The 14,176-nt window shown below is 34.6% G+C and overlaps 1 protein-coding gene across 2 annotated transcripts in view; it reads right to left on the bottom strand.

Annotated features, from left to right (window-relative positions):
- Positions 1 to 14,176, bottom strand: part of LOC118268514 (centaurin-gamma-1A) — a 233,406-nt gene extending 219,230 nt beyond the window's left edge. For both annotated transcript variants that reach the window (XM_050706389.1, XM_050706391.1), the window contains exon 1: positions 13,713 to 14,176. In XM_050706389.1, the coding sequence (XP_050562346.1) occupies positions 13,713 to 13,908 (196 nt within the window). In that variant the 5' untranslated portion in view covers positions 13,909 to 14,176. The remainder of the gene's footprint in view (positions 1 to 13,712) is intronic.

Here is a 14,176-nt window from a genome sequence, read left to right as displayed (position 1 = left end):
AATGAATGGTAAGGTTCACACATATAAAACGTATTACGCAGCATTATCCAACTAAAAATAAACCAGCTAACTAGTTATAAGTTTTTCTAACACAGAAGTTTTCATTGCACTAGATCTAAATCAAGACATCAATCTTGATAAACACAGCCAAGCAATTAGCGTCATTATATCAAGGAAAAGAAAATTCATTTCAAGTTGTAACAACCCAATTCCGATTTTAATTGCCTTCTCAATACGATGCTTGATTCTTCTTAACATTTCGTCCAAAGTGCTAGTAAGAGCCGTGTCTTTAAAATTTTATTGTTTCTTGCAATCGTTTGGAGATCAGAGACAATCAATGTTCAATAAAGACTGCAATTTTCTACTGAATATCGTCACAAGCTGTTTTCTTAACTATTAACAATTTTTCAGTTCTAGAATGCGTAGAAGTTTGAACTGAAATGGGTTTAAACAAAGCTAGTTATAGCACATTTTTCGACAATTTTGCCATTCCATTCGAATGTTTTGTGTCGAATTCAATGTGACATAATTTTAAATATAAGTTTTATTATAAAAAAATATGTGCATAACCCAAGCCATAAGCAAGTATCACAAGAAAATGACAGTAAATTCCTTGGACAGCGAATCTTAATCCATACAACGACATAATGGAACAAAAAAAGCAAGTTTTCTAATCATCTCATCACAATTAACACTGCATATGATGCGTGAACGTGTAAACCGTAATTTAGTTCATCTAGGTGCCAGTAAAAAACTTGGAGTGTACATCTGTGTACATAACAGTCAATCAGTGGAAGCAAAAAGTACAAATTGGTTAATAATTCATCACGACGAGTTCGTTACTCCGAATGGCGCAGCCCCAGCTTCACTGGAAACGGCAATGGTGTGGGGCTTGAAGGATTACATGGATGATATTAGTTATTTGGACAGTATTTTGGAGAGTTTATCAAAGTCAGAAGTAGTTATACAGTTTAAGTTACAGTTCTAGGTATTTCTAAGCAGTATTAGAGCCCAGTCATGGTCTTGATCTCGATGATGTAAACGTAATCCTATCAATACTGTCGAAGTCCTATAATGTTCTAACTAGAACTAAACATGTATCGTCTAGGTCTTCCAAAGTATCATAACTAGGTACCTAGTTTCAGGCTCAGAGTAAAACAAGACATTTCAGTTCAATTTGCTTACCAGATAAATATTTCCTCCATTACAGATCAACCTAGATAAAACTAAGACAACGGGCCAATATGCTAATATTAAAATTGCTTTACAGAAACCGACCGTTTTGCTATTTCCATAACTTTGAATGGGGAAAGAAAGAAAGGAAATACTTAAATTAAATATTAAAAATAAAAATGTAAACAAATTCTTGCAATTGCTTGTGCGGCCCTATTATGTAAATGGGTCCAATTCAAATGCATATTCTCTTTTTAGAAGTATCACAGCCCTTTTCTATAGAGATACAGATCCAAGATTTTAATACAAAACTAAATAGCAAGGAGGAGAATATTTTGCTTAGTGGCAATATTTGTTCTAAATAACGTGGGTCTTATAACCGACCACCGTCCTGTCCATCTGAAAAAGTCCTTAATTTGAGCTTACCCTTGGAAGAAGAAAAAAACATCAGCCTCGATGGTATTTGATGAAGATTGATGACGTGTCAATTTAATGGAAGTGTATAATATCACAAACTGTAGGGTAAAGCCGAATTGCAGGCCAGTATAGTTATATCGTAAAGGTATGTTTGTTCGTTGTGCCATCACTCTAGTAGGTCCCATGTGATAGGGGAGAGCGTACCGTCATTTATCGGACGCAGTTCCAATCACGAGCACGTAGGTGTGTCTTTATTTTGTATCGATTTATTACATTTGAGGGATATTTGCTTTTTACACTCAACCTTTTTGTTTGTATGGTATGTTGTGATATTGGATAAAGAGAAACAGTTTTATGTATGTCCAATTAAGTGGAGAGTTTAAAAATATCTTTTTTGTGAGAATTATTCTCAATGTCTTTGCATTTCTTCTTACGGAAGTCATACATTAAAAAGATATGCGCAGGTCGGTAACGGTAGATTGAGCCTTTTCAAAATTAAATTCATACCCACCAAATCTGGTAACTACAGAAACTGAAATAAAATTTGATGTTTCCTACGTAACACATATTTCTTGAACTTTTAATTCTCACAGTCACGAAACTAACGCAAAGGTACCGGTTACCGACCGGCCTCCTCTATCCGACCATTTTAGTTTATTTACGCTAATTTGTGTATTTATCGCGCGAAAGTCTTGAAATACGTATTCAATACATTAATTCATCATTCACCTTCAGTAAAACTTGGGTTTGTGGGGTTAATCACATTCCGACATCCTGGAAATATAAAAAAGGTGCAGTTTGCGTAAATTTTCATGCGAAAAAAACATAAATCGTGAAATAAAAGATCTCGATTTTGACGTGATCATTGGGTAAACTAAGAATGTATTTACTTTATGTGATTTATTGGTTCATTGAGTCCTTATAATTTCAATATGCATACAGAAATTCCATGTTTTTATAGATTTATCGATAAATTAATGTTGGACGGAATAAGGAGCCCACAAAATGACGACGTACCGAATACCGACCAAATTGGTCGGTAAACGGAATTTTAAGGTTTATGAATGACACTAATTTTCTGTAACGTGGGTTGTTTTAGGAGTGTTTTGTGATTAGTTTCTTATTCTTAAAGCTATCCTTAGATATTAGACCGGTATCCGACCTATGCTAACTATAATGGATTCTTTGTAATTTACGTTTCAAATTGACATATTTCGATATATTTACGATTCCTTCACAAAGACTTGCTAGAAGTAAACCTTTATATTTTATGTTTATTTCGAAGAATTTCATGTTACGATATTGTTACAACTTAATAAGTAATAGTAGAGTAGAAAGTAACTAAAAAAATGGTATAAATTTCAGTTAAGACGTTTTATTATACAAATACAGGTTTGGTCGTAGTCTGGATACGATTTGTTTCCCTGTCCCTTTTCCGACTAACTAAGGAAATATAGGTTTTGGAAATTTTTTTAAATTACATGATTAAGCACATCAAGTAAGTCATCGGGATGAACGACAAAAACGTTGTAATTGTACTTGTACGTAATACCTATAATGTTCCGACAATGGATTTATTGTACCTACAACCTACAAGTAGTAAAGAAATAAAATAAGTACCTACCATATGTACGATACATAGTTTAATATAGGTAGATACATAGAAAAGATTAGTCACGAATTTACCTAGTATCGAATAATAGGTATCTACCTATAGTACTTAAAGACCATTCGCATTTAACCAATACGAACAATTTCTTTATTAGGCATAATAAATTAAGATCGACATGATGTAGGTAAATCTTATGCTGAAATACTAGGAAACTTAATTAAAAAATAAATAACTACCTACACGGTAGGTTGAAAAGTAGACGTCACATTGTATGTTCTCTGCTTACACCTCCGAGTGTTAACAAACGTAATGTTATGTAAAATTTTAAAATTCATTATCGTAATTTCAGTATCGAATCCAAAAACAATGCGTGAATAGTTTTAGAAAGATTGTTGTTTTACGAATTTCTACTCTACTGGTAAGACATAAAGTTGATTTTACAATGTGCGTTTGGGCCGGTCGGACTCAGGTTCCTGAGGAGTCGGTATCACGGACACCTGTCGGCAGTTCGGTCGGTATACGGGGACTTTAGTATTTTTCCAAGCGTAAGAGTTTAAATCGAAATATAGGTACAAAATAGTCGTAAAAGGGCAAAATTATGAACATATTTCTAATTCATAGTTAATATACTTTCGGAAAAGCATTTTTTATTATACGATCTTGAATATTTTGTTTATCTTTTGGAGGATTTTGTTCGCCCGCGCCGATCACCGGTCGGTATTCGGTCACGAACTTATTTGCCGAACGATAGAGTATCATAGTCGTGTTTACCATTTTATACGCATAATCAATACTCGTATCGCATTTTCGTAACACACGACTGTGCAAACATATTGTGCATTATTGATTCGTTGATACCACCCGCTGAAACCGAGTCTTTTTAATCAGTCACACGATCTAAAGCCAAACCAAATAAAACTCCACATTTTTGCTCTTCATCCAAATCCTTTAAAGTTTCCAACATTTGGTTCCCATTTAGCTAAATAACAGAGAAGGCAAAATATACGATGTTTTTACGATAAAAAGTCAGTTTATTGTTCTTCAGAATAAAACTAAAATAAACATGGGATGAGGATAGCTGGGCTCGTATGCAAATGTATTACGATTATGTAAATATTTTTCAATGAAAATGTTAGCGGACCTCTTGTTTGAACACGATCCGCGATGGCGCCTGATCAATAACCATTGTTCAGGATATGCTTTTATTAAAAGCGTACATAGTACATAGTCAACAGTTCATACTTAGGTAAATATTTAAGACTCGAACGTGCCACAGTGTTAGTCTTTGTGGCTGGTTCGGCTAAATATTTGACTTCATCTTTTCATACTTCATTCGATCACGCTCATAACTTTTTATAGCCGACAAAAAGTATTCAATACGATTTTATTTCTCTTATGTTTAAGATTACATTCAAGATTCTGGACAATGCTGTTCTGTCTAACTTTTCTATACAAAACCAAGTTGTAAATTCAAGTCGGAGTACAATGACTGAGTTGAGTAATGCTGACCGTGGCGTGGCCTTGATATTGTCAGTTCACTGTTCATGACATTATGTTACGAACCGGTTCGCTGTCGATGTTATAGTAACAAGTGTAAGTATTAATTAAAATGTAATTTATACTGCGTCAATCTAATTAGTTTGGGACCGGTTGATTGAAGATGCAGGTTATGAGTGTTGCTTCTGAATCTTGTTGGTTTTTGGTTAGTTACTAACTACTTTATTAATTGAATAAAACCTATCGTTTCCAGTTCTAATCTTTAGTAAAATGGAGATCAAACTTAGTTATCTGTTTTTAACTAAATAATTAAATTAAATTCTTCATAAGTACAAACTATACAAACCTAAACTTATTTTGAGTGAGAAACTTCGAATTAGCCTTCGAAATACCCTTCAACAAAATCTGTTCAATTCTGAAAACGACTCCTTTAGACCTAACTACGTACTATTAACTCACAAACTCCTAGGCACCTATTTAATCACAAACATTTTATTTCTGTCAAAAGCAGAGGTCCATAGTACGTACATAAATTTCAAAATATTGCACATTACAACTGCATGGGAATGTCTTTGAATGCTTTCAAGTTCACATGATTTTGTGAACGGCACGAATGTAGCCAATATTCACGATCGTCGAATAGTTACATTGAATTCAGAATTCATGCATTGATACTTTGTGCAGTACAGAACTTTCTGGAATGTGTGTTGAACACTTGGGAATTCTAAGTGCAGGTCTACTTAAATATTTCAATAATTTTACTGCACTAGAACTAGAATATTCTAGAATCATTAGCAGAATTTATTAGAGTCGGTTTTAATTTGCGCACTATTCTAGCATTCTTTATTTTCTCTTTGTCATCCGATCTTAATTAAGTATTTGACTTCAACAACCTTAGGATAATTAGACGCTAGAACAATCGTCTCTTTGACAAATCTTTGTTAAGAATTAAATCCAGATAATTAGCGAAACCCTACATTTTGAATTGAAAGTTAAATTGGTTGAGAAACCAAAGATTTTCGAACATGAATGGAACAGTTTCAACCGACTTGTAGACGTCAAACGTTAATCCAACGCATTTTAAAGGCACCTTCAAAGAAGTTTAATCTCGGAGAATTAATTTTGCTTTCATGTCCATTCTTGTCTTGGTAAATCTATTGAAGCGGGTAAATATTACCTTGATGTTAATTATGAGTCAAAATACTGTTGAACGAACTTGTGTTGCTCATTACTCCTGATCACAAGTTCATTGAGAATAACAGAATTCTATTTCATACGCTCTACTAGTTAGCCTTTTTTTTAAATTAGGACAAGCCCGTCACAACCTCCCAAAACTCCTGCAACTCCTGTTAGCCACGATCTACAGTAGATACTAGCTTGTTAACTATTCTTTTTTGAACCATTAGATTTTGTTAGCATAAGCATTTTTCCTCTGTAATTATTATAAACTAGTGACAATATTCTACAAACAAAATAATAACAATACTTACTAAAATAAAGCATTCCACAACACACCTCTTCTGCTCAGAACGCCTCCATTTCTTTCATCTTGTCTACATCAAAGGGAACGTGTGAAGCCTATTCTCATCTAAAGACACTCGTACTCAAAAACACAATACGAGTATTTAATTAAAATTAATTGCTAGAACCTAAACATAATTAGATTCCAACTTTATTGTATCCATTGTGACATTTGACATTAATTAGTTATTTGCACGTCAGCCACCAGAGGGTTGGATTGTATTCACCTTGCTCAAGAGATTAATGGATGCAGCGGAATGTCCAATATTAAATCAAAATTGAATAGGGAGCATTCAGAGCGTTCTAATAATAAATTGGATACCAATGAACAATCAAAATTCCAAGACCTTTTTCATGTCTTAAAAGATAAAGTTCTTGTTTATGAAAAACATTTTTTCTATTAGGGAAATATTTAGATAAATTATTTCCTAGTTCATAATGTTACATGTTATTAGCAGTAACGATCGTAAATTCTTTGTCGGACAAAATTGTGTTAAGGGTCTCGATACTGTGATTATATTTTCGACAAGAATATTGAGGACCCGGATAATGATGTTTAACTTGTATCATAGTTATGTTAATAAATAGCAACTAGATACATCATTGTTAAATTCTGTAGCATAAGGCTTTCACAAACTAGTTAATTAGTTAAATCTCTAATATTGCTCACAAATGCTCTAGTTATAGCCATTTTAAGCCGACTAAAAATTATTCACTCCAAAGCAAAGTAATCCCACGAGACATAACAGTTATTGGAAAAATGGTATCCAGACTTTTTAGTTAAAAATTTAAAAGAGCTCTCGTGCAAAAATTACCTTACTTACATGACCTACTTTTGTATTCAAGTTTTCGAAGTGAATTCCCTTGCTGGATCCTAGCCAAGCGTTTATTTAATTAAAATATCTGTTACGTGTATAAGTGTCGGTGTAAAGTAGCCATCTAATGGGGAATCTTGAGGTGTTTTCGACGTATGTTTAGCTTATAAAGCGAATATTCTTGCTACAACTGCAATCCCGATTTCCATGACTTCGGCCAATAGAATATTTCCGTTAGTAGCTTCGAAATCCTGTGCGAGTGTGTCCGGAATCAACGAATCGAGTAGTCGAGAAGTGTTCAATGAAAAATGCGAGGCATTTACAGCCTGTCGCATACCTTCACCTCTGTATGGAGTGAACATTTTATGATTTGCATATTTCAGTGAACTAGTAAATACATATTCCTTGTTACATATTGAGAATCCACAATACATTCTTAGAATGCTTAGTATAGTATTTAGTGTTATTTTTCCTGTAAACATTAAATCAAAAACGTTCACATTTCCTTTTCGTTAGGTACGTACATTATTGCTTTATACTGTAGCCTTTTGATCTCAGTCGATTGCTTCACAACATCAATGCACTTAGACGCTCTTCGAGATCAACTCAACGTTGGCTTATTGACTCCAGAGGTCACTTGTTGAAAACTAGATCACATTGGAAAACGTTCTGTAGATGCTTTGAAACTAGGATCAATTTTATAACGATCGATTTAATCAGTTGGGTTGGAATGTTATTTTTAGTTACAATATTATTTCTTACGTTTGATTGGACGATTTTTTTATGGTTTGAGACCCAATTTAGGTAAAGTTACCTATTCTACCTACATATTCGTGATAGTATAAAATAATGGTTTTGCCTTTCTTTGCAAAAAGCTAGTTAGTTAGTAACTAATTTCCCTAAAGTACACTTAGCTTTACTGTGCCAACAATCCGGAGAAAGAAAAATTTTCAAGCTTGTCTACACACTGATTTGCAAAGCTAGTAAGATTTCTATCTTAACTGACAAAAAGAAAAGTCGTTAGAACTTAGCAAATAGTTAAACAAATACTGAACATTTATTTAACTGACTAGAACTAATGGATCGTTTAGTAAAAGTACTTAAAGATCGCTTTGCAAGAGAAAATCTAACGTTGAGGAATAAATTCCTAGACATCTGTCTTGATACTATAGAACAAATTCTAGCTACAGTGGTAATTCATTTCTTACAAGAACGAGACATTTTAATCAAAAGAGAAATGCTACCTTTAATACCGGGGACTATTGTAATATTCTTGAGGAGCTGATTGCTAAATTACAAGAGAGCGGACTTGCTGAACGTAGGTAAATAGAAGCTAAGTGTACCTTAGTTAGTTGACATTTTAAAGAACTTCATTTCTAGTGCATAAAAGTCCTGATATTTAAAGAAACATCAAGATTAAGCAGTCTCATGAGGTTTAAGTTTTTAAACTGACATGGTCACTAACACTATCATTAGAACATGAGACAGGATATTTACTTTTGCAAGCGCCATGATCACGGATAAAGGGTTCATTCGTGATCATGGCGCTTGCAACAGTGCCGAAATATCGGAAACTCATGGACATAAATAAACATGGTAAATATCCCGTCTCAAGTTCTAATGATAGTCATGAGGTTTGTCATAATAGTTACTAGTTATGTAAGAGCTACCTAAGGGCCTACAAATTTGATAGAGATAAAACAACTCCGTCCTATTTTAAACCTGAACCTTGACGTGAAGATTATAGCCAATCATCTCCAAAAGTGCAGCAGTGGACTGTGAAGGTAAAAATAAAAATATTCAATATGATATCAGAGGCTTTTGTTCGAAGTTCAAAAGCCATTGTCAAGCCATTTTTGTCAGCTTCCTACGCCTCGTGTCCGTGTTATATCTTGTCGAGTGCAGATAAAAGAACAAAACAAAATCACAGCTAATTGCAGTCCAGTATCGATCGGCTGGTTTTCTGTCTTATTATTAGACTGCTATCATTATGGTCGGTTTCCTTCTGAATCATTATTAATATATATTGACGGGAAATGGGCGGATAAGCAGATAATGATAAAGTAGGTAGTTATGTAGGTATGCAGTTTATTTGTTGTGCGAAATATTATTAGTTAACTAGTAAGTTTCTATGTTTGTTTGTAGGTAGGTAACTAAATAAATGTAGATTTTTCTTGAAAGAGTTAATATAAAGGTCCACAGGAAGAAAGAATTCCAATAGGAATATGTGGTACGTGTGTGTGTGTACTATGTACCTCAGTTGTAGTTAGATAGTTATGTATTTTCCTCTATACTGTATGTGTGTAACTATGTGAATAAACAAATTACCAGTAAGTAGTTAATTTATTAATGGATTCTATCTTGCAAAGCTGCTATCGTTGTCATTGTGATCAGATTTCAAGCTATTGGCGATAGAGATAGATACCTAGTTATCAATATCAAAAACGTTTGTTTGATATAACTAACTATGTAGTTGCTTTGTTTACATGAAACACTTTAATGGTAGGTAGTTAGTTAATCGAGTTATTTTATTGTGCAATGGGTTAGACAATGTATCGTTAAACCAAACAAACAAATGCCAAACAAATAACATAGATGTTTTAGTTATTGCTTGGTTTATTTATAGTTTTTTCCCACGTAGCAATTAATGGTAATATACCTAAGTAAATGGTTCCGATGAAACCAATCAAAGTAAAACAAATAAGTAATTAACTTCCCACATTCCACCTTCAAGAAAATAGGTTTCTTGGCCTTAATTTCCTCCAAGATACCTACATTAATGTCCAATAAAAGTAAAACACTAAACTAACATTTCAATGGACGATAAAAGTATCGGAAAAACTGCTACAGCAGAGGGATTATCTCGGCTTAAACAAAGTAAAAAATAACATTATAAAAACTACTCGACCCGCAAGCAAAACCAGGGTAGCATAAGCCACTAAGCATAATTGGCCCATCGTCAACGTGGAGTGCATTATTCAAATTTTTCAAGGGTGCGCTGGCAAGTTGCCGACACTTATCGGACGATGCCTACTTACTACCGACATAACAGTGCCGCAACGGAACGCACTTGCCAACTCAAATGTCAAGATCACAATTGCCAGGCATTTTTCGAGGCCAAGTCTGAAGATAAAACAGTAAATGTTATTGCTTATTGTTCTGCATACATCTTTTATTGAACGTAATATTTGTTTTAAAGACAATGAGCTAGATAACGCTGAATTACGTTATCAAACATTGCATGAGAGAGTGCCTGCGGATATCCCGATTTCAAATTGGAAAATCAGTCAGGCTGTAAACTTGCATATCGTAGGCTTAGAGTTCATACGTAGGGTTTAACTCCACATATTGGAATAATCTGAAGATTATCCGTCGAATTGGAAATGTTCGAGAATTTTTCACCTGAGAAATAAAGCAGAATAGTATCTTTTGTTGCAATTCAGTATAAAGTAAATAAAACAACTAAAATGAGTTCTCTCATCACAAATACAGCAGTTGCCCATTTACTGAGCTGGCTCTTAGTTACACCCGAGTAAAAATAAGCAACTGATTCATTTCAGATTTCTCCCAGTCCCAGGTGAGCAAATAGCTTCATCTATTTTATATTGTTGAGCACTGATTGCATTTTCTGACCTACATTTCGCCGGTTGCATTGCCTGAGGCGTCCAATTGTAGCACTTGATGAAGGAAATGGATAAGGACTGGAATTCCCACCAGAGATTTTAAAAAGGCATTTTATGCGATGCCTGCCCTGAATACAAAATTCGAATGCTGTTGAAAATTTTTACTGATAAACGTCTTTATTGTTAATAATCTCGAGAAACAGATTTCTGATTGAAACTTGAGGATTTGTGTCATAAACTTTGTTACAGATTAAAGTTTTGTAGTCCAATGAATTAAGTAACCGTCGTTTAAAATCATCCTAATTACTCCATCTGAAGTTTGAACAATACCTTTACTTGTTATAGTTTAACGAGTTGATAACTAGTTGTTTTAGTTTAATTCTTGAATAAGGTATAATAAGGTAAAGCGTTTAATCAAGAAACGGTGGTTTATTATCACTTTCGTGTTGCTGTTTACCACGGAAAAGCATCTGATGTATCCCAAGAATGTAATTGAGATCATAATTGCAATAGTTAGTATACCTACTCCAAGTTGTACAAGATATTAAACTATGCATAGTAATAACAGAATTCCTTTGATTACCAGTGCACAGTTTTGACCTTAATTTGTTTGAGAATATCTTGTAAATGCATTCTGGAAATTTAAACCGTCTAATTTCGATGACGAAGGTTGAAGATGTCATGTTTGTGAGAAGTGGGAGACTTGGAGGATAAACGGACCCTGGCAGACAGCCAGGATTGGATAACGCTAAGTAGGACAAAAGTGATGGACAGCTTAAGATGGTGATAAACACTTTGATAGAACATTCACTATACTTGTAGAGGGTAGTATGAAGGTAGTTAATAGATCGACGATCGTCAAGACGATCTTTGAAAGATAGACATAGAAGCCACTTTGGATGATTTATGTTGAAAACGAACACGTTTTTCTAAATATTAAGGAGAAAGCTAAAAAATGTTACAACGCATATTAAATAGTTAGTACCTAAATAGGTAAGTGTTTTAATCATACGTTACACAATCGTCATACGTTATACACGTGCATTAACTGTAGTTAGTTAGGTAATTACAACACATTAAAATATAGGTACCTAAACACAAGGGGATATATCACGCGAATGCTTCACTAATTTCCACTTTATTGATTTCAAATCAACGTGACTAAAAATACCCGGTCGTTACTGACAGCTCGGGTTGGTCGTAAATCGTTAACCTAGAAATAAACAGTACGACTGAGATAGCTAGGTCTTTCGGTCACCTATAGGCTATAGTTACGCACTGCTAATGATATATAATGGCACCTATTAGTCTTCGTATCTATTTGGAATAAACATTCTAGATTAAAGTCATTTCTCATATTAATTAGTTATAGTTAGTTATACTCAGAAATGAAGACAGTCCGAGATACGTGCAAACTGGGTTAACAAGCAAGAAATGAGATCTGTTTCAATGTAAGGGAGTAGGGAATCGTGTCAATGATCCGTCTCACGTAGATTTAGACCCAGTAACTGACTAGTCTTTAAATAACTAGTTAACTGCTCAATGTGCCATTATATCGACCTTAAACGTCCACCGTTAAGTGTGGGCCTTCCAGTAATCGCTCAATTATGAACAGGCTAACGGGACATTTTTTATAGGTATTCATCGAGGAATTATTTGCAGACATGTAGACGCCAGAGACTATCCTTTACACATGGTGGCCTATTTTTTGCTGGACTATGAGATAGTTTATAAGAAGATGCGCACTTAGAGACATTGAATGATTACTTAAACTACTCCTTAGTAACGATTTTGTATCGAAAACAATTGCTAAGGACTGGGTTAAGTAACCAACAAATGACTCTGAGTACGGCAGTAAGTCAAATTTTACAATGACCATAGTTACTCTACATGAACACAAACAATGTTTGTAACGACGTTTGATCTTTCCATTGCCCTTTTTTGCGCCCACAACTGAATTTGCGTTGTTTTTGAGAATATTTTAATTAAGACCCGAATCTCGGGCCAACTGGGCGGTCGCTTGAAAAAGTTATCGATCTCTTGCTTAATGCGTTTGCGGTTTCAATCTTGTAAGAGCGGTTTCTTCATATAGTTAGTTATGTTATCATTCTTGAACATTAGTTCAAAACGTGACTTTTACTTGAAGAAGTAACAAAATCTCGTATTTATTAAAGATTGTCGTGCGTGTCGTTTAACCTCTGAACTAATCAAGAAATTAATTCAGTATTTCATTCTTATCTGAGTAGGTAATTTATTAATTATAGGTTAGGTCATGTTAGTACATCTACAATCGTCCTCGTTTTAATACTTATGAATACATTATTCATCTAAAATCTATGGCCTCAAAGATATTATAATTAGTTACATAGGAATTTCATATTAAGACTTTAAATTCCTCAGCCAATTAAAACGAGGAAATTCACCATATAAAAAACTGGATACCATCAAGCCGTCAACTAAGGATCGGGTTTGCATCGATGTCGTAAAAACCGGAGAAAGTATAGCATTCTTATAGTAGGTATTATATATACTTACCTATATAGGTACACGTACCTTTCTGGATATGAATGTGTATTGTTAATCGGTATCTCAATGTCAATATTATCGATGTTTTTTTTTATCAGTTTTGAAATAACTAGTTAACTGCTAGTCTTCCTTCGGGTACGGCAAGGTTCTCGTAAATAAAAAAAAATAACTCGATGTTCGTAGTTATTACATTGTCAGTACGAAATCAACAAAGAATGAACAGAATTTATGAGTTTTGTTTGACAGTTGATTTTAAGTCACGCAAACAATAGTAAATACTTAGCTGACTTCTAACTTTAAACTCAATAGGTACGTAAGTACAGTCGGATTCAAAGATAGGTACTAAAGAGGTTGAGTAATATCGAGTGAGGTACCTTTATACAACAATACCTCTAGACCGCCACTCGTGCCAATCGTAAACACAGGCTGCGCATTATTAGGTTATCCAACGTGATTTATCTAAGTATAAACAAATCAGACTTCCGCAGAAACTTCACGCTAACTTGTAAACAATCAACTGGTACCGACCTTCTATAGCCACGACGTGATCCCTAATCTGCTGGGCCAGCAATGGATCAGGAACCAACTCCACAAGGTCGTAAAGAGCGTAGATAGAAGGATGCACACTTTCAAATCTCTGTATCTCCTGCCGTATGGACAGGGACGTGTTGAGACACGCCTGGGTGTGCTGCCGGCTACACATCGCGCCTCTGTAGCCCAGCATTGGCCCAGGAAACTTTGACTATCACTCACTACACTGGATGATGCATTCTACCAAAGCTTGGTGAGCGATCCGCCGCTCAACGCGTTCAAAAACTTTTCTTAAATTCACTTTTACGTTAACAAACGTATATTCAACAAGCGTCGTACACAATAAACACTTTACACTGTGATTGTATTGGTTATGATTGTGATGTAAATAAAGTAAACAACCAATCAACGCGTGTCGAAATGACAGCGGCGCGAGTCAACCACCCCGGCGGCGGCCATTA

Source organism: Spodoptera frugiperda, chromosome 29 (genome assembly GCF_023101765.2).
Source record: "Spodoptera frugiperda isolate SF20-4 chromosome 29, AGI-APGP_CSIRO_Sfru_2.0, whole genome shotgun sequence".
Taxonomy (NCBI): Eukaryota; Metazoa; Arthropoda; class Insecta; order Lepidoptera; family Noctuidae; genus Spodoptera; species Spodoptera frugiperda.
This window is presented reverse-complemented; position numbering and strand designations above follow the sequence as displayed.